At 55.5% G+C, this 24270-nt stretch overlaps 2 protein-coding genes across 20 annotated transcripts in view; one reads left to right on the top strand and one right to left on the bottom strand.

Moving 5' to 3' along the window:
• The window catches only part of LEF1 (lymphoid enhancer binding factor 1), a 66835-nt gene extending 49922 nt beyond the window's left edge, over positions 1-16913 (bottom strand). For 6 of the 8 annotated variants that reach the window (XM_068941903.1, XM_068941902.1, XM_068941905.1 and 3 more), the window contains exons 1-3: positions 16652-16902; positions 15793-15856; positions 14639-14772 (exon numbers count right to left, since the gene is read on the bottom strand). In XM_068941903.1, coding sequence (XP_068798004.1) covers positions 14639-14772; positions 15793-15856; positions 16652-16900 — 447 coding nt within the window. In that variant the 5' untranslated portion in view covers positions 16901-16902. Of the gene's footprint in view, positions 1-14638; positions 14773-15792; positions 15857-16651 lie in introns of all 8 variants that reach the window. The other 2 variants (XM_068941907.1, XM_068941906.1) reach the window with 1 other exon arrangement.
• Positions 16868-24270, top strand: part of RPL34 (ribosomal protein L34) — a 180587-nt gene continuing 173184 nt past the window's right edge. For 3 of the 12 annotated variants that reach the window (XM_068941928.1, XM_068941917.1, XM_068941919.1), the window contains exon 1: positions 19712-19806. The gene's annotated coding sequence lies outside the window, so the exon portion shown is untranslated. Of the gene's footprint in view, positions 17135-19626; positions 19807-20131; positions 20392-24270 lie in introns of those variants that run through there. The other 9 variants (XM_068941920.1, XM_068941918.1, XM_068941927.1 and 6 more) reach the window with 7 other exon arrangements.

Raw genomic sequence — 24270 nt, 5'->3', positions numbered from 1 at the left:
GCAGCGGCACGGCTACAGCTCACGCTCGTGTTTGCTCATTGCTGTGTTTCCATTCAACACACTCTTCAGACCCAAAAAAGCAAAATTCACTGCAAGTTCAGGTAAGGCACTTTCCATTTCCCATTTGGTTGTTCAAGCCCTGCACTTCACCGTAAACCCCCTAGTTCTTCCTGATGCAAACCAACACATTTTGGAGCTTGCACTTGGCATCCTCCAGGAAGAAAGCAGAAAAGAGCACCAGCAGCACGTCTCATGTGCCTCCCTTCTCTACATAGGAGTTCTCATTTTTTAGTAATGCCATGTTTCTTTCCTTTGCATCAGCTGTCACAAGCACTGCTCACCTTAGCCCTGTTGACTTAAGTAAAACCGAACGAGAAAGCAGCATGTCCCATACTGAGCGTGTTGAGTACCAAGCCCTGGACCCGTTCCTGCTTCTCCAATATACCAGATGTTTCTTCCGAGAGACTGACAATTACCTACAGCAGGGAGCGGAGGAAACCCGAAGGTGCAGCCGCAGAAGCTGCTTGGCACCACCACCTTCGGCTGTAGCTGGGCAGCCTCCAGCCACCGCTCAGCTCCTCGTACAACCCCTTACCCAAACCGCTCCTGATGAAAGGTATCATGCCATGCTGCTCTTCGCTTCAAAGATGACAGTAAGGAGAACTATTAAAGCAATTTAAAAAATTATCTTTAAGATGCAATCTAGCCAGGGATGAATGGGAATAATTATCAAGCGGCAGATTTTTACTCTTTTTTTTTTTTTATGGCAATAACTTGCTGAATAGTTCTTTCAAGCAGAGCTGCCTACAGTAACTTCCACTTCACTGAAATGAGAGACTGAAGCTATCGTTTTTTCCACATCGTAGGCCACATCTTCCATACCATATCTCCCGGTGGCATCTATATTCATTAACCCTTCTCCGGTGCAGTTCGCAATCCCATAAACGTCTTCGTAGCTAACGTCCTTGTTTACACAGAAAGAGCGGTGGGCTCTTTTCTATAAAGCACTGGAAGTGAGGAGTGCTGCCTGCCCCTCGCCTCGCCGCAGCCGGGAGGAGGACCGGCACGCACCTCCTGGCTGCGGGGTGCCACCAGCCGCCCGCGCTCCTCAGGCCGGACTGGGAGCCGGGCAGAAGCCCACCCCCTGCGCCCAGCCACCAAACGGGGCCTCGCTGCCCGCTGTCGACACCTTGAGTCGAGAGGAGCCGACCCGGCGCTGGGCTGTCTCCAGCTGCTGTTACAAACACCCTCAAAAGACCGCGGTAGGCACCGAAGAGCCTCCAAGCCAGCGGACTGGGGCGCGAGGAAAGCTGCTGTCGTTCGACTGCGCCCCAAGCTGTCGGTCCTGCAGAGCGACAGGGAGGCGCGCAGCTCGCTCGCTGCGGCTTTGCGCGCGCTGCTCTCTTCTTCGCAGGTCTGGGCTTAAGTCACGTACTTCCGTCAACCCAAACAGTTAACCGGCATTAAAAAATTCCCCGAGTCAGCCAACAAAAGGGATAAATAAGATCCCTCCTGTTTTTCCCTCCATCATAAAAAAAAAAAAAAAATTCTTTCCGATTTACATTTGTTGGCAGGCAGAGAGGGAAACACCAGAAGGAACTGGTTTGGGCTTTTTTTTTTTTTTCTTTTTTCTTTTTTGAGATGACGCATCTTTCACCAGACATTTAAAAAGAAATCTCAGTTCATAGTTGTAATAACAAGGGATTATCAGAGACCTTAATTTACTGTTGAAGTAGGTGCAGCCTAATCCCTGCGTGATTATATTTAAGAGCGAGAAGGAGGTACGCGGAGGGTGGGGAGAAGCAACTTTTATTGAAGACAACGCTTCAGGCAGCCCTGGAGCAGAGCGGATCCAGGCTGAAAGGAACTGGCAACCCGAAAACTTTTTGATAAGATAAAAATTCATTGATGTTGGCTCGCGCTAGGCCCGCTTCAACTCTGCACTTGTCCTCCGCGTTTCCTTGGCATCTCTGCTCCTCTCCTCTCTCTGCTTTAGCATAACTTTATTTTTCCCTTTTATCTTTAGCTAACTGCACCCAGGGACTGGAGGGATTGATTTTTTGTTTTGACTTATTGTTTGAAGATCCATAACTCAAAGCAGCTTCTTGCGCCTCTGATGTCTAAGCCTGAGCAGTATAAAAGGTAAAGCTCGCCCTGTGTACCAAACCGAGCAAGGGATACCATTTTATAATCACTCATCTGTGTTTTATTTTGCCTTTCGGGGAGGAAAACTATTTTAAGACTTTACAGGCAATAATCCTTTAAACATATATTCTCCTGGCTGATGCTATGTATGCCAGCTCTCTTTCTCAAGACAGTAAGCTATTGCTCGCTACTCTACTCGGGGCAGGGGGGGCACAAGTTCCTAAACAGAGGAGGCCATGAGACACCAGAAGATATTTTGCGAATCACGTCGCAGTACCGGCAGCCTACTCGAGCCAAAACGCCGCCACGCAAACCTGAGAGAGGCGGGCTCCTGCCCCGCTTTCCTCCTGGGAAAGCGTACGGCTCCTCCGCGGCGGAAAGCGCGCAGCGGCGGCACGCAGCCGCTTCGCTCACGCTCGCCCATCTCCTCCCCAAAGTTGCCCGGCGCTCGCCGAAATACGGTTACATATGCAAACATCATCTGCCGATTGTAACCTCATTTTCTGCTCTGCTGGACGGCGTGACCGGCATTTGTCACCCCGCCGCCGCTGCCCGGCTCCCGCGCCGGCGATCGGCCCCGCGCCGGGTCCCGTCAGCGGGGCCCCGGCCGCCGCCGCCGCCCGGCTCCGCGCAGTCACTCAGGTAACAAACCCATAATCTCGCCCCGTTTTCATGATGGTTGAATTACACATAATTGTTCCTGCACCGTGATTGATTTCTGCCTGAATAGAGACCTCTGCCTTTTTTCAATGCGAGCGAGTGGCAGCCAAGTCTCTCCGCCGAGGAGGAGGCAGCCGCCTTTGAAGAGATCAAAGCCAAGGCCGCGAGCAGTTGCGCGCCCTGGGAATATGGAAAGCCTTTATGCTCTCAACCCCATTTCCAGCATCATGTTGGATTGCAGCTGCATCACATTCTGCCAGCGTCCTTAATGCTTTTAGTATTGACGCTGACATCACCGATAGCTGCTTTAAAGTAACAAAAGCGGAGGGACGACTTATTTTCACAACTCGGTTAATTGGAACATGCAAAGTTAGGGGAAGGCTGCATTTGTTTCCAATCTGAAATACAAAAGAAAGCACAGAAAATCATATAAGTTTCCCCAAAATTAAAAGCACGTTTTTCATATGGAAAGAACAGAGGGGGCATTTTTATAGCCTAGACCACACAAAATGAACTGATTATACACATGCTTTTTCAAGCCTCAAGGCTGAAGTAAAAATACGATTGGGTGAGCGAGTCAAATTGGGAAAAATATCGCGACTCACGGTATGTTTAGTGACTTTCAGCACCTGATGCAAGGCAAAGCAATGCAGATGCCAGGGAGTCGCCTCCCCTTTGCGGCTCCTCCTAATAAACTGACAGCGGTTCGCTCCTGCCAAAACAGACGCACGACGCATTGCACATGGACATTAAATTCCCATTAGTTATCTGAAAAGATAGCTAATGATCTAAAAAGATTAAAAAAAAAAAAACATTATTTTCAGGGGTGTCAAACGCTCCCACGTCCCTCCTCTCTCCCCATCTGGCTTTATGAGCAGACACAAAAGTAAATCTCTACCAAGAAAGACCATCCTGAACCTGGATTAAACGTGTGCCTATGCTGTCCGGAGAAATATTTCTGGACAACTTTTAAAACTTCACGGCGGAAAGGAAAGGGGACATAACAAGCACAGAAAGAAGAGGCAAGGACGGTGCCGCCACTCTCCGCCTGTACCCTGACCTATCTGAGCACCACCGGTACCTTCAACAAATGCATTTACTTGTTTTAAGACCCCTGAATAGGAGCCTTTAAGAACAGTGATTTTGAAACGCGGTAGCTGCCACTTACAACGTGCAGAACGGTGAGCAACAAAGAACGTGCAAACAAAGCACAAGCTGTAAAAAATTAAACATTGTAAGCTGCAAAGAATTAAATATTATGAGCACCCATGTATTAGCAATAAAAATAATTTCCTCTTAGCCTTTATCGTTTTTCTTCTGCTGTTCTAACACTCCTTTTTTTTTTTTTCCTCCTTCCCCTGAAGTCATTAAAACCCCGACTCAAAGAGCGCAGCGAAGGGATCTGCCCTCCCTCCCTGCGGACGCAGCGCTTATGTCCCTGTCACTTCAAGGCTGGAAAGCTGTCCTGGTTTTCCTTTGACTGTTCCTTAACACACACGCGTACCCCCACCCACCCCCCGTGCTGAGGCTGAAACTGGTGCCAAACGTAGCACGCTCTTTGCCAAGAAGCAAAAGCTGATTTTTTTCAGTAGCACTAAGAAAGAAGTCTGTCCTGCTCTAATGTATTTCCCCCCCCCCTCGTCCTCCTACCCACAGCAAATTTGCTGCCTGCTCTGCGAGCCCTGCTTTCCTGCTTGAAGGAGGACCAGCTCTCGGTGGGTCCGGTGCCCGCTCCGGTAACCGGTCAGTCGTGGGATCCCCACAGAGCGACACCAAGGAAAGAGGAGAAAGCCGCAGAGGAGGAGCCAGGGCAGTCATTACGGGCAAACACGTCTCCTGCCACGCTGGTGGGACCCCAGCTCGGCCCCTGCCTACGCGCCCGGCACTGCCAGGTGGCTGCAGCCTGCAGAAACTGGGCAGGCACAACGTGCAGCGCTGCGAGGGTCTCCAAAGCACCCGCCACTACACGGGACAGCGGCAGGAGTCGCTTCTGTATGATGCTGCAAGCCTGGCCACCCTCCCTGCTAGGGTCAAACCATCACTGTGAGGAGAAAGGTGGGTTTTTTTGGTTTTTTTTTTTTTTAAACTGTAATTACAGCTTATTTTCCCTTCCTGGGGATTTTTTTTTCCCTTTGCAGAGAATTCACGATTTGCCTGTGGTCTGCGAGTTTGCTCCCCCCAGCAGCGACCAACCAAGGGTGGCCAGGATATATAAGATATATAGGTTACAACTACAGAGCTGCGAAGGAGCTGTCTAACGCCAGGGTGGGCAACGCCACTGGAGCACGCTCCTGTGAAACGCAGCTAGGAAGTCAAAAAGTTTTCCCCCCCACCAAGCACAGCCCAGGAACATGCTTAAATAGCACGTATTGCAGGGTGCCCAGGAGGAAGCGCCCACCTCCAGAGGTGCCGTCCCCAAACGGCGACCTCGCACAGGCTCTGAGCAGCAGCCCTGCCAGGTCCTCCCATGCCCATATTAATGGCAAAAGTCCGGCCATGCCGGTGCCCCGGGAAGCTGGCAGGGAAAGCAGGGTCGGCGGACTGAGCACGCCGTATGCAAGAGCCCAGGAAGCAGTCATCGATTTTCGGAAGAGAGAGCACGAGGTGGTCGCTGTCGAAGTGGATTTAGGCCGAACTCCTGAGAGAAGGGGCTAAGACGAGCGGAGGCACGAAGAAAGATGCTGAGGGCAAGCAGCAGGCCGCCCTCCCTGGGGGAGTAAGGGCAACAGACGGAAAAAGCAGTGGGAGGATACCGTGGTTCTCCAGTGGTAGGGAGGAAGAAAAAGAGAAAAAAAATTAAGCGTGCTTTTCGACAAAGGAGTTTTTAAGCTAATATGCTCCTTCTTGCTTTTACATAAGAACTTCAGTAGGATTCTCTGGTCCTTAATTGGGTGCTGGGTAGGAAGCACAGCCGCAGGCAGCACTGCCAGGGCCTTTCTCCTTATCTGCACTGGTTTGTAATCAAACGGAGGTGTTGAGAAACTCTCCGTTTCCCCCTCCATGCACCTATCAGGTTTAACTCTCTTGGCATCCTATTAACCATTGAACTGCAACGTTATCAGAGTCTAAATATACACACGAGAGCGAGATAATACAAATAAGACAAATACGGCAAAAAAAAGAGCAACTTCTGGTTTGTTTTCATGAAAACAACAACCACCATAAAACTCCCTGCCTTTATCAATGAGTTGGCTTCCTGGTGACTTCCTGAAGTGAACTCAGGAAATTTGGGCCCTGCCTCTGCCATCACCTTTCTCCAAGTCCCCGAACAAAGTTTGTCTCCTCAGGGCCCAGCGTGCAGAAGCATCCTCTGGGAGGTACCCCTGCTTTGGGGGGGGGACGAGGAAAGGAGGGAGACGGGACACCACGCGTCCGGCCCAACCTCCCTAACAGCATGCTGCTAACAGCAGCATGCTGCTGTCTCCATGGGTCACGTCCTCCTGGCCCCAGAGCCGACCTGCTCTAATTATACGCAGAATTTACCTATTCCGCGTTTAATTGCGCCCTCGGAAAGGCGGCGAGCGCCCGGCCGCAGCACCGCCCCGCACCAGCGCCTCCTGCCTCCAATCTCTGCAGCTCTCTCCGAACCAACCCCGCTGCCAGCAACCCCCTCGCAGAGGGGACAAGGCAGGACGCGGGCACTAACACCACAAGAGCGACAAAAGTCGGCCCGTAGTTGGGGCTTCGTGGCGGCGAAACGCCGCCTCAAGCAGCGAAACGCGAGACCCATCGCGCGGGCTGCGCCGCTGCCTGAGGAGGAAGAGAAGTTTTGTCCGGGAGACATTCGCCCGGAAAGGTGCATTTAACGGAGCAGGGGGGTTTTCCTGCAGTGAGGGCAACCGTTTAACTACGGGTCGTACTCGCTGACAGTCTCGGAGCTGGAGCCGGGCGGCAAGCGTCACCAAACCCCTTTGAAATCTCGTGCCCTTAAAAAGTCCCCTTCTGCCCCAGACTCAAGGGTTTTTCACGCTGGCTTTGGTTAAGCAGCGTTTGCCGATTCAGTTACGTTTCTTATGCTGTCTCATTAGTCTCCAATATTCTTCTTTCCCCTACACACATCCAAACATACCCACCCCTGAAAAGGAAAGAGGGGGGGAAAAAAAGAAAAAAAAGGAAGAATTTAAAGTTTCTCTGACTCAGGGGAAAAAGTGGACTTTCAAAGCGGGGGCAGTGGGAGCTTCCGGTACAAATTGTTTCGGGGAGGCCCTTTTGAACAAAACAGTATTTTGACTAGCTCTCCTAGAGTCTCTTAATATTTCCTTGTTACAGGGTATGAAGTCATCTTTACCAGGTCACACTGATAAAAAGCTTAGTAGCTGCCAGTTGAAAAAGCCTGTCTGTAATAACGCTGTCAAAGTGTCTGAAGTGGTCTAAAAAATGAGCATTTTTTCACAGTTTCCCTGTTCTGAGTTTTCCTTCTAAAGGCTTGCATCTAAGGCAGCAGCTCTGCGCTATTATCTTTGAAATTATTCTCAAAATAACCCAGAGAGGAAAAAAGTCACAACGCAACCAGAAAACTCCGTACACTTAACAGCCAAGCTTTTTTTTTTTTTCTCCTCCTCTCTCTCATTTCTTTCTCTTTTCCTTTAAACGCAGCACCGCTTTCTTTTCTCTCTGTACACGGGAGGATGCAAGACATGAAATGATGTGACAGAGAAAGAGGATTTGGAGCAACCAAATTCTCAAATCCAGCAGGCTCACTCCAGTTCTCCACCCGCGCGCTTATTTTTTTAAGTTTCGCTTGCGCGCGGGGGAGAGCCAGGCAGGAAAGCACAAACCTAACTCCATGTTCTGCCGTCGGAGGTCAGAAAAACAGTTTTAGGGGCGTTTTGGGGAGCAAAAATATTTATACTGGAGGGAGAAGAGGGGGATCTTGCTCTTCGCTGGGGCCAAGCCGGGCACAAAGCAGCTTCCCCTAGCGCAGCGCTGAGGGGCGTCTGCCTTGCGCCAAACTCGCCTTCTCTCCGGCTTCGTCTCTTCCGCAGCGAGCGCGTCTTTGACCTAAGAAACAGAAACGCCACCAACTACGCTGCCAGCGGTGCTGCCCGAAACAAGCCGCAACCAACCTTAACCCGAGGAAAGGGCAAAGACGCACGGGGGAAGGCACTGTGCAAAAGGGTATATACCGCCAAAGTCACCTCCTGCTTCAAATGAATTTTGAACGCTGCGTCACAGGAAGACGCGCCGCGTTACGTTTTTGTGGCGTCGCTCTGCCGGGTGTCACAAGGGCCGGCGGCAGGAACCTCGCTCCCCGTGGAGAGGGACCAGAGTTAGATGAAACTCCGGTGTAGGACGTGGAAGAATCGAGGGCAGAATGGAAAAAAAAAAAAAAACCCGCACAAATACCACTCGCGATTACGGCTTCTTCAGCTCGATACAGGGCCAGTCACGCTTCTGAAACCAGAGCGCCTTGGTCAGTCGCTAGGCTGTTGTAGCATGGAAACCAAGCGAACGCGTTTGCAGCCCTGGGCCCGGTTCACCTGCGTTTCAGCACGTCAGGAGGACAAGGGAACTCTCCCCAAACACGGTCTGCATTTGAAAAGCGTCGGCTCGTTTCACGTCGTAGTCCACGTTGTATTTTTCACTCTGGACAAACCCTGCTGAGGCAGGCTTTACCCGGACGCTGTCTTAAGGGAAAGGACGGAGAAGGGTGGGGGAACAAAGAAAGACCAAGGCAAGAAGACATGCCAAAATTGCGGAGAGACAACATAATGTAGGTCACAAAACAAAACAAGAAATCTGGGAAGCGGTTTTGAGGTAGAGAGAGATGCAGAAGCCTCCTAGTACAGCCAAGCGGCCAGCTGCAGAAAAAGAGCATCGGCTCTGAGCAGCCGCTGTCTCTAGGACCCCAAACCAGAGACATATAGCCTACGGGGACAGCGTTTTCCAGCCCGTCACTCTCCACCTCTGAGCCACCAAACCTGCCCAACAAAAGCCCTGCGTCCCCTTTCCCGGCCCGTGCCTCCCTCCGGGCGCCCGTGAGCAGCGGGCCGCTCCCAGACCGGCTCCCTCCGGGGAGCCTCCCGCCGGACCCTCTCGACAACCGCCGCTGCCCCGTCCGCTGCTTCGCTCACGGCGGCCGAGCGGAGCTGCCCTCAACATCGGCGGGATTTCAGCACCCAGCCTTTAAACCCCGCTAAGTCGCGCTCGCCCTGCCGTCGCTGGGGCGCTCGGCCGTCACGGCGGCCGGCTCTTTCCAGCGGGATTGCCGGCCCGCAGGTGCGGCGCAGCCGTCTGCGGACATCGGCTGCAAAGTCCCCCTCCTCGGGCAGCAAAAGTTGTCCGTCAAACAGATTGCTCTTGCGAGCAAGCCAAAGCGGCGTTGCTGGAGCCGCCCTGCAAACACCCACCCACCCCGGCCCGCTCCAAGCGCCGGCGTTCGCGGGAGGCCAACACGCGCCGCGCGAAATCCCGCGGCCCCCGGGCACGTCGCCCCAGCCCGTCCGCCTGCGCCGAGCTGCGGCTGCCCACCGACTCGCAGGCGGCTACGTGGCTTACTGGAAATGTTCGGATGGATGGACGCCGTCGGGAATAAACTGCTCTCCAGCTTGCCTAATAAATCCCAACCAAAATAACCCCCTATTTTAAGCTTCAGTGCTGGAGCTGGCGTCTGCCGCACTCTTACTTTTTAAGTTAAGCCGTCCCGCTCATAACATTCAATCAAAGCCTCGTAACTTCACTCTGTTATTTTTTTCCCCCTGACTAAGCTCATCCGTTGATTCGATGCCTCGGCGTTACCCGTATTCGCGGCCACTCCAAGGAATTAAACAAACGTCGAGCTGGCCTCTCCGCTCCCTGAAAAATCCCTCGTGCGAAAGGGCATCAACGGCTGCGAAGACCACAGGGGGAGAGATACGCTGGACGTTTCGCCTCCGCCTGCGGTAGCTATCGCGTCGGCTCCCGACCTGAGCAGCCGCCGCCGCCGCCCGAGGAGCCGGGGGCAGGCGCACACGCGCCCCCGACGCGGCTCACACCGCTCCCAAGCGGAGGGTCCCAAAGAGCCGGTGAACACAGCTTTATTTAAGGGCGCCGTCGCTTTCTCGCTGAGGGGACCGACTCCTTTCCAAGCGGCAAACCCAAGCTAAACAAACACAGCCACCAGAGCCAAGTCGCAAAACAGAAGCCGCTGGGCTGCGAGACGCCGAGTTGTTCCCGGCGCGATCTTCCTCAAGGGAATCGAAGGCCGAGGGAGGGCCAGAGCGGCAGGGCCGCTCGTGCCGGGCTCCGGCGGAGCAGCTGCGCCCCCTCCCCGCGACGCCTGCCCTGGAGGAGGCACCAAGCCTCAGGCCAGGACGGGCTTCGCACCAGCACGCGCTAAGGCCAGCAAGCCAAGGCGGGAGCAAGGAGACCCGGGGCACGCGCGTGCGCCCGGGCTGCGACGGCCTGGCAGGGGGTGGGGAGTGCGGTCACGCCGCGGCTGAAGTCACGCGCGCGTCATCCCCGCCGCCGGACGGGGCCGCGACGGAGGAGGAGAGCGCGTGCTTTCTCCGCAGCCCAGCGGCCAGGCCCACCCCTCGCGTCACCCTGAAACGCAGCGGGCGGCAGGAGCAGGAAGGTGGAGACGTCTCCGCCCCGGGGCGACCTAGAGGCACCGGGGCAACTCCTCGGGCCCCCCGCGCGCAGCCAGCGGGTGCTAAAACTCCCGCTGCTAAAACTCAGCTGCCCGGCGCGACCCTCTGCTCGGGCACGGACGTGGGACGGCCGGGGAGGGAAGGGACACGCGCCGGAGGAGCAGCGCTGTCTGCGGCCCTCGCAGCTTCCCGCTTTTAGGTCAACGGAGAGCGCGGTGCAAAGCGTCCTGATGAGCGAGCGAGGCGGGAGCAGGAGCGGCGCCCCAGCACCTGCGCCACGAAGCGCCGGGTCGCTCTCAGCTGGCCGAGCCTCCCCGTCGGCCCCTACGATTGCCCGTTCGGGAAAGGGCAGTATTATTAAAAGCGGGGTCCGCAGCCTCCCGCGGCGGAGCCGGGCACCGCGCCCGGGCTGGACGCGCTAGCACTAGCGCTCTCGCCCGTTCCTCTCAGGCTGCCCAAGATTTCCCCACAAGCAAGTCAACCACCCTGCTTGCAGAAAGGTGGCGAGATTCAGCCAGGAAAATAAAGCCCTTTGCCTTGGGCTCTGCATCCCTGCGTTCCTGCTATTTCTACCCTCATCCTTCCTCCCATTCATTTTACCCACGCAATTTCTCCTGGGATGTTAGCTCTTCAAGACAGGAACTGCATCCATACCTATCGCCGTGCAGATAGATGCATGCAAACAACATCCAGACTTGGGGCACGAGGGGAGGGAGTTTGCTTGCTACAGTTCTTCCTTGCATTCAAATTGCTACAGCACAATTCCTTACCGCTTCCAAGTGCATAGGCCGTATTTTGCAAGTCACTCTCAGGTGTGTACAGATCGTATCCTCCAACCTGTTTAGCAACGACCACAGCTGCTAACGCAGACACAGTTTAACTGCTAAGAAATAACCTCAGACCCCACGAACCGATGAGAACGGACAAAAGGGAGGCTGCAGAAATCCTGGCTCTTACGACAGAAAGCCTCGTTCATTGGGAAGAGCGAGGAGCAGAGACAAAACAACTGTCTAGACTGCAGAACCAAAAAACAGCTCTTCACGCTCCTCTCTTGTCCCCACGTTCCCACCACGCAGATGAGAAAGGTTTGCTACCCAAAACTAATCTTGTCTAAAAAAAAAAAAAGTAAGAAAAACCCACACATACTAGAAAACAAACAGCTGTCTACGGCTCCCATCTTCAGTACCCACATGATGCTGAAAAGCCACCAAGAGATATCTCAAGCGCACAGGATGCTCATTCGCCAGGTGTTATTGTGGTTTCAGTATTATCACATGCCACTTTTCCTGCAGCTACCTAGACCAGCTGCTTTGCTTGTCTGCTCACCCAGCTATCTGATAAGAACGCATACTGCTACCCAGGGCTTGTACGCAACCCTGTCGTTAACACTCTCCCACTCCTACAAATGCAACTTGCAAAAGGCAAATCAGTTACCAGCCAAAGCAAAAGGGAAAAGAGCGAGGGGAAAGGCCATGAGACCACTGTGACAGTGGCAGATTCAGGGGAATTCACATGCCTCCTCATACAGCCTTCCACAAAAGAGCTGCATCAAAATCACACTTTAGTTTTCCTCCTTCAGGGTTTATTAGACATACTGTGCCTGACTACAGATTGACTTTTTTTTTTTTTTTAATTTTACAGAGTAAGAACTTAAAGCATTTGCCCTTTAAAAAACAAAAAAAGGGCATTTTTTTCCTCTCCCCACGTGTTGCTGAAGGGAGCCCCGGCAGCTGAGGCCTTGCCGGCACACGCCACTGGCAGCACGCAGGCTCTTGGGCTAGTCGATGTGATAGTCACAGCATTGGGCCTCACGTGCTTTCTCCAGAAACAAAAACTGGTGTTTTAACCTTTGCGCTATACATACATATATGTACACAGATGCACTTTTTTTAATATATATATATATGTATGTATGTACGTAGAGGCAGGCATAGCTGCATCCATCAGGAATGGCCTGTGTCCTCCGTTTCGCTGCATTTTACCAGGCGCGGGGTTGCCTGGGTTGCTTGCACGTATGCACGTCTTCAAACGGTTCGCACGGCACGGAAGGGGGGAAAAAAAAAAAAAAAGATTCGATGCCCTGGGGCAGTATTTTAATCCTGCCCAACACCTCGGGGCAAGAGAGGCAGCAAGCCAGCGGCACCTTTGTGATGGAAATGGTGCAGGTACACGGCCATTGGGCCAGCCGTCCCTGAGGAGACCGCAGGCCCCCCATCCCACCGGTCCCGGCCAGCTGCAGAGGTGAGGAAGAAGAGGAGGAGGAGGAGGCGCAGTGGTGTGGGAACCGCGGGGAGCACCCCAGCCGGCCAGCCCACCACCCTCCGATCGCAAAGGCAGCTGTCAGCTAGGAGCCCAGCAGAGATTACAGCATGACTAAAGAGGAGAGGGGAGAAAAAAAAAAAAAAAAAAAAAAAGGAGAAGTATTTAGCGACTTGAGTGTGCAAGCCTTGTGGTTACACCGAGAGGGCTCCAGACCTGCATCAACACTGCGGCGCCGCGCGAGCGCCGTTTCGCTGCGGCCGGGCTGCTGCTCCGGCACCCAGGGGCTGCGCGAACGCCCCGAGAGGCGATGCGAAAGCGGGGGCGCGCTTTCCCCATCCTTCCCTGCCGGCAGCGCACGCACCTCCGTGCACCCCCCCCCCCCCGAGAGGCCCGCGCCCCGGGCATCCCCTACGGGGTCGGGAGAGCCGGCCGCCTTCACGCCAGCCTGAAGCGGACATTTAAACCGGGTTTTTGCAATTGGAAGCCTGGCACGAGGCACTTTCTCGGGAGCATACAGCGTGTTGGGGGCGGGGGGGAGGTCTTATTAAGTTTCCCGGGCTTCAAAGGGGCAAATTTGAGCCTCGGCACTGCTGAAGCAACTGCGACCTCTTCCCCTCAAAGCATCCGCGCTGAACTTTGCTGGAGAGCAGTGTTTAAAATGACAAATTTCAGCAGACCGTGGTCATCACACAGAAGCACTACATGTGCTGCAGCTTAAATGCTTCGCACCGAAGGAGCAGAGGCCTCCGTGCTGCCATCCACACATGAGTAAGACCTCTTTTAATAGCAGAGCTACAGAAAGCAACGTACTGCGCCAGGTTTTGACCCTCTGACACGCAAGCGGTGACACGCAGAAACTGGCCGAATCCCTGGTTTCGGGGAACCGGGCTGCAGCACCGTTCCGAATCCCAGCACCCGATATTTTAACGCGCTTTGCTGCTGTTAATTTACCAACACGGATTAGGCCCTGTCTTTTTGTGTCTGAAGCTGAAAGCCACAACCTTGCAGAAAAAGCAAGGATAATACAGCGGAGCAAAACAAAGCCAGTTGTTTGACAGAGACTGCCAAGCAAGAAACTAAGAGCCAGCAAGAAGGAGAGCTGCTTATCACTAGGAAATACCTGCAGGCAACTTCTGCCATCCCGGCGCACGCAACGGCAGGGGCACTCTTTCCAGGGGACACCTCCAAGCACATTTGCTTCCTGCTCCCCTCCAATCCTGCTAATGTAATTTCCACCGCTCGTTTTAGTGTCGCCTCCTCATCACCCTGTCTGTCTACCAAACGGTTTACAAAAACAAAGGGGGGTTGACTATCCAAAAATAAAAGTGCATTAAGATCCGCCAGACACGCATCTACGCCAGTGCAAACAGAGGGACCAACGTGGGAGACCCAGCGCCAGCCCCAACGCGAAGCCGAGCTGTGACCACGACTCTGCACTGGAGCCGGTAGCAATTCGCCAGCGACCATTTCACCAGCGACCATTTCGCGACTCGTGGACGAAGTTACAGAGCACGTTTCAAAGCGATACCCGCAGACGCACCAGGCCTTTACACAGCACAATCGATGACAGAAACAAAAAGCAATCAGCAAAGAGCAATGCCACGTCTGAAGGCAACAAAAAGTATCAAATCTTTTCACCTTACTAACGAGCAACTCCAGCACTTCTGCTTCCAGCCCTCTATTTTCCTCCACAAACGGAAGAGTTAAAGCCCGAAAACTCACATCTGCCCTAGTCCCCGCAAAGCCGGCGCTTGCATCATCCCACCGGCGTACGCCGGGGCTGTCCCCCGCCGGCCCCCGCTCTGCTCGCAGGCAGTCGGGCACCGCGGCTCTCCTGCCACCACCATCGCCATCACCACCTCCGAGAGCCCTGCAACGCCACGGGATGGAGGCTCCGGAGACCGAGACGCCACCCGAAAAGCCAGGGCGAGCGCGCACGGCCGAAGGAAGAGGAGGCAGCGGCGGCTCGCCGGGACGGGGCTTGGCGACGGATCACTCACGGTTCTGGGGATGGGCGGCGACAGGGATCCGTTCGGCATGTAGGGGTCGGTGTTCATGTTTGGCATCATGATATACCCAGAATAACCAGAGTACGATGGTCCCTTGCTGTACAAGCCACCGTCGGGATGTTTTCCTACGGGAGAGGAAACAACGATCGCGTTATTCCCCACACACGCACTTCTTGTAAGCCAGAGCGCTTACACAATATATTAAAAAAAAAACAAACAAAACTTTTTTTTTCTCCTTTTTTTAAAATCAGGAGTTAATTCTTAAAGCAGTAAGCATGCTTAGCGAGGAGTTTACACTTAAGATGGAGAAAAACCTCAGGGTAACCCACTCGCTCTGCTAGCCTCTGTTCAAACAGGCAGCAGCCTCAGCAAGCGGCACCACGTTTCTCAGGTAGCAGCTTTCCCCCATCTTACACATTCCTCCAGGATTTGCAGATTCAGAAGTACTGCCAGTACAGATTTTCGACATCGTTGTTCGGAAAGGGAGAATACCACATGTCCCCCACCTCTGTGAGCTCCCAGGCACTTACAGGGATGCAGCTCCCCAAGGCGAGCCTCTAAGAAGATGCAAGGATGAAAATCCACCTGCACAGAGCTCATCCGCTCCCCCCCTTACCTGCCAAAAGGCATGGACCTTACTGCTTTTAGGTTGCTTAACGGCCAATTTTGTGAAAGACCACCGGGGAGCCCTGGCGAGCGCCAGGAGTGAATTGCAAGGGTCTGTCTTTATACGCAAATTATGAGATTATGTAATTAAAAATCATAACTTTGGTTGCGGGGGAAAAAAAAAGCACACAGTTTCTGAACGCGCACAGCTCAGCTGCACTGTACGAGCAAAGAGAGAGATGTGCTTAAGTTGATCTCCTAAAAATAGTTATTTCTTCAGCAAAAGACCCATTTGGCCTACTTATCAGTTTCTAAACAACTGAAACGCCATTTGGTGACTCAAGATAAACGGGGCTGCACGTTCCTCTCCTTTTCAAGTGAGACCCGAAAGCACTGCACCCCTCCTCCCCCCTTCGAAAAAGGGACTTAATTCACGTTTTCCGAGAGCAACCGAATCTCAGCTCGAACAGCGTGCGGAGGCGTCCGAGGGCACTGCCAGGGACCACACCGCCCGGCAGGCACGCGCCCGCGGCTCTCACCTTCCTCGGGATGCTCTCTGCCTTTATCATGGTAGGAGTCCTGCGCCTGGCTTTGCCTGGAAACCTTAACCACAAAGAATCCACCATTAAAACGCAAGCAGAAAAAAAAAGGAGGAGAGTCATTTTATGGATGTTCATTTGTTGTTACAACAGCACTAGATCTTCTTGAAGTGCGGGGGGGGGGGGGGAGTTACAGCAAGAGATAAGCATCTTTGTTTTTCCTCTTAGTCATTTTGAAGGCAACTGTACCAGAAACGCTTGTACAAACGATCGTTTTATTGCAGCGCTAATAACTACGCGGCTTTGCAAAGCGTTTGTCGCAGAAGCGCCCTACCTTTAACGAAAGGGGCTATTTCTGGGCAGTATTTTGAGCTTCGGTGATCAAAGCACTTTTTGCTAAAGCGATACCAAAACTAATAATGAAAACCGGGCTGCCCTCGTTACGAGATTTTTAGGGAAAAAAAAAAAAACAAACCAAAACCAAAACAAAACAAAAACACAAAACCCAAGAAAATAAAAGACGAGCGGCTCGCCCTGAAGTAGTTTTAGCGCCGGGAAACGCTTCCCGAACAGCTTGAGACAAGTCCCTGAAAGAGTTTACGAGGGACGCTCGGACCCCGCGGATTTTACGCAGGAAATTTCGCGGCTACTTCAGGTCTCCCGCTATCACACGGCGCCCGCGGACTCGCGGCAACTTTCTGGCCGCCCGGCAGAAAGCGATCCCCTCCGCGCACGCGGGACGGGTTTTACCCCCTCCCCGAGGGGAAATGAGGGAAACAGGCGAGCAACCCGCGGGGATGTCCCCCCCCCCCCCGGCCCCGTCCCACCTCCCCGGCCCCCGCAGCCGCTGCGCGCCCACCTCGTGCCCGCCGGCGCCGGGGATGATCTCGGACTCGTTGACGAGGGAGGACTTGATATCGGCCAAGTCGCCTTCCTCCTCGGGGTGGCTGATCTCGGCGAAGATCTTCTCCTTCTGCGGGTCGCCCTCGTCCTTGAAGGGGATCATCTCGTCCGTGGCGCAGAGCTCGGGGTCCCCCCCGCCGCCGCCGCCGCCGCCCCCCCCGCCGCCCCCAGCGCCGCCGCCCGCGGCTCCCGGGAGCTGCGGCATCGTCGGCGGCGCCGCGTCTGCTCCGGCCGCCGGGCCGCGCCGGCCGCGCGAGGGAAAAGGAGGAGAAAAAGGAGGAGGAGGAGGAGGAGGAGGAGGAGGAGGAAAAAAAAGCACACACACACCCAACCAAAAACCAAAAAAAAAAAAAAATCCCCAGCCCGCGGCCAGCACACCCGCGCAGCCGGCAGAGGCTCGCTGCCGCCCCCTCCCCCGGCGCCCCCCTGCTCCCACCAGGTACCGGGGCCCGGCGGGGAGGGAGGGAGGGGGCCTGGCTGGGGCCGCCCCGAGGGGCCGGCGGGAGAGGGGGGGGGAATTGGAGGGAGGGAGGCGCGGAGCGGGCGCGGAGCCGTCCCAAGTTTGGGCTGCGGAGTGAAGTTGCGGCGAGGCGGGCGGGCCCGAGTTAAAGCGCCGCGGGAAGGGGGGCGGGGGCGCGGCGCGGCCCGCGGAGCAGCGCGCAACCCGCCCGGGCTCCCGCCTTTGTCCTCCTCCTCCTCCTTCCTCGCCGCGGCAGCACCCGCGCTCCTCGGCGGGAGGGAGGAAAGGAGGGGAAGGAAAAAAAAAATAATTAAAAAAAAAAAACCCAAGGGCGAAGCAGCGCGAGGAGCGCGGCGGCGGCGGGCAGGGCGAAAAGTTGCTCCCGCTGTGCGCGGGCGCGGCGCCCCACGCAGGAGCCGGCGGCGCGGAGGATGGTGCCGGGGGGGAGGGGGGGGGATGAAAGCGGAGCCGCCGCCGTGATTGACACCGCGGGGCCGCGCAGGGCGGCGCGGAGCGGCGGCAGCCCCGGGGCAAAGTTTGCGCGCGTGTGATTTTTTTTTTTTGGGGGGGGGCTGCTTTATCAAGACTTCCCCCCTCCCTCCTTCTTCTTCTTTTTTTTTTTTTTGGGGGGGGGGGCGAGGGGTGCAGGCGCGTTTGTAGCCGGCGGGGAGAGCAAGCCGGGGTGAGCCGCCGTTTGAGGGATTAAGCTCTGGCTGAGTAACAGCTTGTGGCAGCGGGCTCAGCCCTCCTGCCCGTCCCGTGGGTTTGGAAGTTGCCCGGCTTTGTTAGCTCGCCGCCCGGAGCAGCATCTGCCCAGGGAGGGGGGACTTCGGACACCGAAGAGGGAGGGGGGGTGGAAGGCAAACAAAAGCAGGCGGAACATTTGGGAAACGTCAGGGCTCCGCGAGTTACTCTGTTGTGTGCATGGGATGCGCTGGACGCGCATTTCGCAGGAAACCACTTCCCCTGATTTGGGCACGGGAGAAGCGCGCCTCGGGCTTTGCACATGCCCCGCGAAACTGCTAAGCACCGCAGGGCAGGGGGGCGGAGGAGCGGGGCCCGGGGCACGCTCAATCCGTTTTAAGTAGATGACGGTTTGAGCGCGGAAACGCTGCTGCTGTCCGGGACGCCGAGAAGTTAAGCCGAGGCGCCCAAACGCTCAGTAATTTCTTTGCCTCCTTCCCCGTGAACGGGTCGTTACAGCCGCAGCTGAGAGGCGAGAGCCGCCGGCGCGGAGGGGGCGGCAGGCAGCGGGCGCCAGGCTCGGCGAGCCGCACAAGGGCGTGAAATCAGGGCTCGGGAAAGAGGGGCGTTAGAAACGCGCACCCCGAGACGGAGCTGCATCGCACCGTGTGCCCTGGAGGCAAAACAAAAAAGAAAAAAAGGAAAGGGAAAAAAAAAAAAAAACAACCCCACCCCAGCCGTCCCCCTCCTGAAGAATTAAGAAGCAATTAAGCAGCGGCTGCTTGGGACCTGGGCGATGATTTGTAAATCCCGCTCCAGCCGCCTCTCCCGCAACCCCGGTTTTCTCCCCGGTGCAGATCGCCGGGGCTAATCGCTGCCCGCCGCGGGGAAGGGCGAAGGGGTCCCCGGGCTGCGCCCCCGAGGGAGCCCTCTTTTGGGGGTGGGTGGGGGGGGAACCGCCTGCGGACAGCGCTGGGCCGGCCGGGCTGTGCCCCACATGAGCCTCGCACCGAGGCCAGCTGTGTGCATCATCAAAGCGAAAGGTCCCGCTGTAAAAGCACCCTCTCTGCGCCGACACCGCCGGCCCAGGATCGTCCCCCTTATGTGGGCTGGAGTTTTTCCCAGCTCAGATTTTTTCCCCCCTCCCTAGGAGGGGGTAGAAGTATTTTGAAGGCAGCAAAGGGCCGGGGTTGGGGGGGGGGGGGCGGCGGCGAGGTGGAGACCGTAATGATTTATGACAAGAGGATAAACTCAGGAAACCTCCGCTCCAGCGCCAGATTTGACTGGAGACAACACAAAGCTGTCGGGCTGCTGGCAGCCCGTGGGGGCACCCCCCGGCACGGCCCCCCCACCCCCCCCGGGCACGGGGCCCCCGACGGACGGCAGCGCCGGGCCGGGCCGGGGCGGCCGCCGCCTCCCCGCGCCGCCGGGGCCGGCACCTAGCGGGGCGCGACCTGCTCTTTAGCCGGTTTTTTTTTTTTTTTGCATTTTAGTTTCTTTTTTAATTATTATTTTTTACTCGCATTTTAGCCCGTTTTCGTGGTTTTTTTTTTTTTTTTTTTTTTTTTTTTTTGCATTGAGAGAGGCGGCCCGCCCTCGGAGCTTTCCCCGACGGGGAGCCCCGCGGCGAGCAAAGAGGCGAAACCCTCTATCGGGGATCGGGGCCGGCGTGTCTGCACAGCCCAGGCGGGGGCAGAAGGATTTGGGGGGAGGGGAAGCACCCAGGACCCCACCGAGGGGGCGCCCCGGCGTGCGGAGCGCCGTCCGCCGCCGCGGATGTAGGGTAGGGGCGGGCAGGCGGGGCGGGGCGGCGGCTTTGAAGTGCCGCCGCGGCCCTCTTTCATCTCCCCCCTCGCCCCCCTCGCCGGCCCCTTTGTGCGACTAAATTTGGCAGGAGGCTGGAGGCGCGCCAGGGCGCCCACGTGTGCGCCCAGCGCCCAGCTGAGCGCGCCGGGGTTTTCTTCCGGGTAAGGAGACAGCATGGGGGGGGGGGGGAAGCGAGATCAAAGAGTTTGGGGAGCTGGAGCCGAAATGTGCAGTGCAAGTTTTTTTTTTTTTTTTTTAAATCTCTCTCCCTCTCTATAATAATAAAAAAAAATCCCCTCTGGCCACGTGCCAGCCTGGAGACACGGGGGGGGGGGGGGGAAGGTGGACGGGGGAGCGCTGCCCACATGGTGGGACCTGAGGGAAGGAGCTAGTTTTCTCTGGGGGGGGGAGGGGAAAAAATCAGGTAGATATACATACAATTTTTTTTTCCCCTCTCTCCCTCTCTTTTTGCAACGGGGTTTCCAGTGATTTTTCTGAGGAGGAAAAAAAAAATCTTTTGTTTAAAACCACCAGCCTGTGGAGGCGAGCGGGCTCGGCCTGGGAAGGCCGCCCGACGGCGCGTCCCTCTGCCCCGGCCAGGCACGGCTCCGGCCCCCCAGGGGGGAAAATAATTTATACCTACATACCGAGCAAGCAGACAGCGGCGGCGTTTTGGAGGGAGAGTTTGCCTCACGTGCCTCTGGGCTCCTGCTGCGCCCCAGGGACCGGCCAGCACCGAAACAGAGGTCAGCTTTCAAAGTCTTCCCAACGGAGCTTCCGCAGTGCCTTTTTCAGGCTCTTTTACCACACGCGCCTGTTCTCCAGGTCTGAATTTGCTGCCCCGTGTAGATGGCACCCCTGATTTATGTGGGAACTGAGTACATAGGCTGCGTTCCCCAGCTCCTGCTGAAGGAGATAAGTCCTCCTCCTCTGCCAGGACTGGAGGTAGGCAGGATGCGGTCCCTAGCCCTTGACTTTGTGGCTGCTGTGGTCTCCCATGCAGGGAGCCCAATGGGGCTGCCTGGGGAGCGAGGGTATTTAAAAATACGGGCCCGCTCGTTGCCCTTAACACAAGGCTCCTGTGTGTTACCCTGTGAGGAGAAGTGTGGTGCTGTGCCTGAGGTGCTGCTCGTGGGCACCTGGGCTGGCTGCCGTAGGAAAAGCTGTGAGGGGCAGGTCTGGGGGCCCAGCTGCTCCCTGCCCGGCCCTCGCCTGGGCCCGGCTGAAACAGCCCTTTTTCAGGAAACCCTGGGCCTAGGTGATGTCCTTGTGTCAAGGGGAGGTTGGTCAGGAAGGGTCTGTGCTTGCCCCAGCTTTGTGCTTGAGGAAGAAGAAAAACAAAATGGGGGAGTAATCGGTGCTGTTTTGGAAAATTTGGTTTTTATGGTTCTTTATGAAACACTTTTTTTTTTTATTATTAAACTTTCATAAAGGGCATTCAGACTGTGTTTCTGGCGACTCTACCGAAGAATAACTGCGCTTCTCGTTGCAAGCTACTTTGAAAGAGATCACACGTAATAGGTATTAGGATATTAAGAGTGTATATGTGATTTTTTTGCTCTTTAATTTACACAGCCTGCCTTCCAGTCCTGGGATGCCATTAATGTTCTTAGGCAAGAATTACTCTATTTAAAGAGCTGGGTTTTCTTAGCCCCTGTGACAACGTGGGCTTTATGAGATTTGAACGGGCAAATCTCACAGGAGTATTTTTGCTGTAAGAACTTTTGTTTAGATGAGGCACTGGTGGCTTAGATCCCTTGAACACTTCAGGCTTATCTTATTTTGAGATTAAAACAGGGAGGCGTTTAGGGGCTGCCTGCTTTTCCGCTCTTTCAAGCGCCGCAGAAAATACAGGGGAAACGGCACCGTTTATTCGAACGAACGGTGACACAAAGTAGCTTGCTGGCTAACCCTTGCATCAAGTAATCCCGGTGCAGGAGCATTTCTGATGAGCGGTCGGATCAGCTGATCCCGTCGCGTGCGGGTGTAGCGGGGAAGGCCGGACGCAGGATCCCAACCGGACCCCGAAAGCCGAGCGCGGGCGGACGCCTCGGGTGAGGTTAACGCCCTGTTAAAGGCGAGACCTGGAAAAGAGCGCAGTAACTCGTTGCCCCCCAGCAGGGATTTTTGGGCTGGGATTTTTAGCGGCGCTGAACAGCTGTTCAAAGGCGGTAGAGTCCTGCAGCCCCGAGGGGGCCTTCGAAAATCCAGAGCGCGCTCGCTGCGTTGGACACTGCGTTGATGAGAGGCTGCAGCGGGAGAAAAGCGCCTGAACTGCCGAGCAGCGGTTTTGCCCGCATACGTCAGCTTTGCCTCCTTCCCCGGGGGGGGGAAGCTCTGCCCCCGAGTAAGGGAGCGTTGCGTGCGGCCCCGCAGAGCTGAGAGGCGAGGGGTTTCTCCGTCGCGGGGGCAGCGGTCGCGCGGGCAGGCTTGCAAAGCCGCCTCCGCTCCAGTCCGCCTCGTGCTCCCTGCCACCGCTTTGCGCTCGGCGGTGCCAGCGCGCGCCTCCTGCTACGACTGACTGGGAGGTACCGGGGCACAACGCGCAGAAATGCCTTCGCCTGCGGTTTTGCGCCTGCCTCGTTGGGACCCTCCTGCTGAAAGTGTTTACTTCTACTGGTACTTGCTCGTACGGTGTGTAGTTGGTGTTTGTGGTCCCCGAGGTGCGTGAGGTGCCTTGTGGAGAAGTCATCTTCATGCAGAAGACCTTGGCTCTATGGCTATAGCTGGGCTCGTTTTGCGATTCAGCGTAAACCAGTGTATAGGTTGTGCCGAAGCGTGCCGGTGAGCGTGCAGCGCCGAGCGAGCACCCGTGTTTTCTTCCACCTTTTGCAACGGTGGCCCGTCCCTTTCTGGGCTCACAGAGGAAATCAAAGCATCTTGTAATCCCTCGCTTGTTTTTAAGCGACAGTAGCTCTCTGTGCCCTGGCGAATATTGCCAGCAGAAGTCTGGTAGCTCCAGACAAGGTCCTTTGAAAGAGGTGGGAGGGAGGGAGGATCTGCGGGCAGCTTTCCAGCGGCAGCTGTGCGCTAGCGGCATGGGAGTGTGGGAGTCCTCTCCCGGGTTCGTAAGAGAGTTAAGCAATGCCGCGAATGTTTGCTCCGAGTGCCTGACTCCCATCTATCTATCTATTTATTTATTTATTTACTGTAATTCTCTGACCTCTGTCTGACCAAGCCGGTCGCACGTGTGCAGCCGGCCCCGGAGGGAGGGCGGCAGGCGGGCCGGGGCCGGGGCCGGGCCGGGCCAGGGCGCTCGCCGCCCTCCCCTGCGGGAGGCAGCTGGAGCGAGGAACGAGCCGGGGAGTTTTCCTCCTTACCGAGGAGGTGGTTTTTATTTGCAAGTGCCATCTCTCGCTTCCCGGGGAAGTCTCTGACAGTCAATTGCTTGACCGGGGTATTAGACAGCGGCAGCTGAAGGCCGGTCCAAGGCGGCGTTGCTGGCTAGGTGTGCACCAGCAGGGCCAAATTAGGACCCCGCGGTGGTGTTTGGAGCCTCGTTATCGCAGCATCCGGGCTTCATGGCTGCGGGTCTGGTAGCGATCCAAACCTCCCCGTCCTGGTGGCGAGGGGAACGCGAAGAGCTGCGGTGCGCCGGGGCGGCCGTGACGCCACCTTACCTCTTAAAAAAGAGCCAGGTGATCTGAGTTGCAGCCGGCCACTTTGCCTATAGCTCGGCTGGGCTCTGCTCGGCCTAGGTGTTGTCCGTTGTCCTAGGAAAACGCGCTGTTTCAGCTCGAAACTGGGAATGTGGGTGCTCGACGCCCATAGAAACCAGCCCTGCACAAAGAGGAGCGTCGTGTCTGCCCGGCCTGGGACGGGGATGTGCTGGGACCGGCCAGACGAGCCGCTGTTTCTCCTCTGCCTGGGTGAGCTGTCCGTCTGGGACCGACCAGCTGTCTTCGCGTCTCAACAGAAAGCTGTGCTTTCTCTCCTATTTTCACCTTACCTCCTCTCTCCTACTTTGTACTGGTCAAAAGCAAGAGTAACAGCACCACTTGCATGGCTGGGTAAACCTTCGGCAACAAAACCAGCCTTTCTTTCCCACCAAGCAAGGCTTTTCGGCGAAACAGGGGACCCTAGCTAATAGTACTCTTCTTGGCTTGGATAACTTTTAGTAAGTTCAGTCCCTTTTTACACAATGCGTAATTAAATTGTGAAGCGCCTTGCCGTGCAACGTTATGGAGGCCAAAATTATAAATGGATTCGGGGAAAGGACTGGGCAATTCATTTCAGCTGTCAAGCACGATGGTCCGGATACAGCCTCTGGCTTAAAAGGTCCCCAAAGCTGCAATTGCAGGACGTCCTCTCCTTGCGCAAGGCAGGTAACGCGGCAGAGGAGTGCAGAGTGGAAAAATGAAGACTGCAGTAACTGGTCCAAGCACTTTTTGCGATGTAGAAGTCCAATGTCTGCAATTCGGTCTAACTTAAATTGAGGTTTAATATATTGATCAAGAGGATCACCTTTTTTTTTTTTTTTTCTTCTTCAGAATTTGAATTTACAGCATGCCATCAGTCACTAGCCTCAAGCTATCACCAAGATTAGTACCAGCTGATGTGCATATGCCACTATGGCATTGATAATGAAATACACAAAATCGTCCCTTTTTCATTTGTTTCTCCCT

The sequence above is a fragment of the Struthio camelus genome, chromosome 4 (assembly GCF_040807025.1).
Source record: "Struthio camelus isolate bStrCam1 chromosome 4, bStrCam1.hap1, whole genome shotgun sequence".
Classification (NCBI taxonomy): domain Eukaryota; kingdom Metazoa; phylum Chordata; class Aves; order Struthioniformes; family Struthionidae; genus Struthio; species Struthio camelus.
Note: the sequence above shows the minus strand (reverse complement) of the source record. Positions and strands in the feature narration are given on the sequence as shown.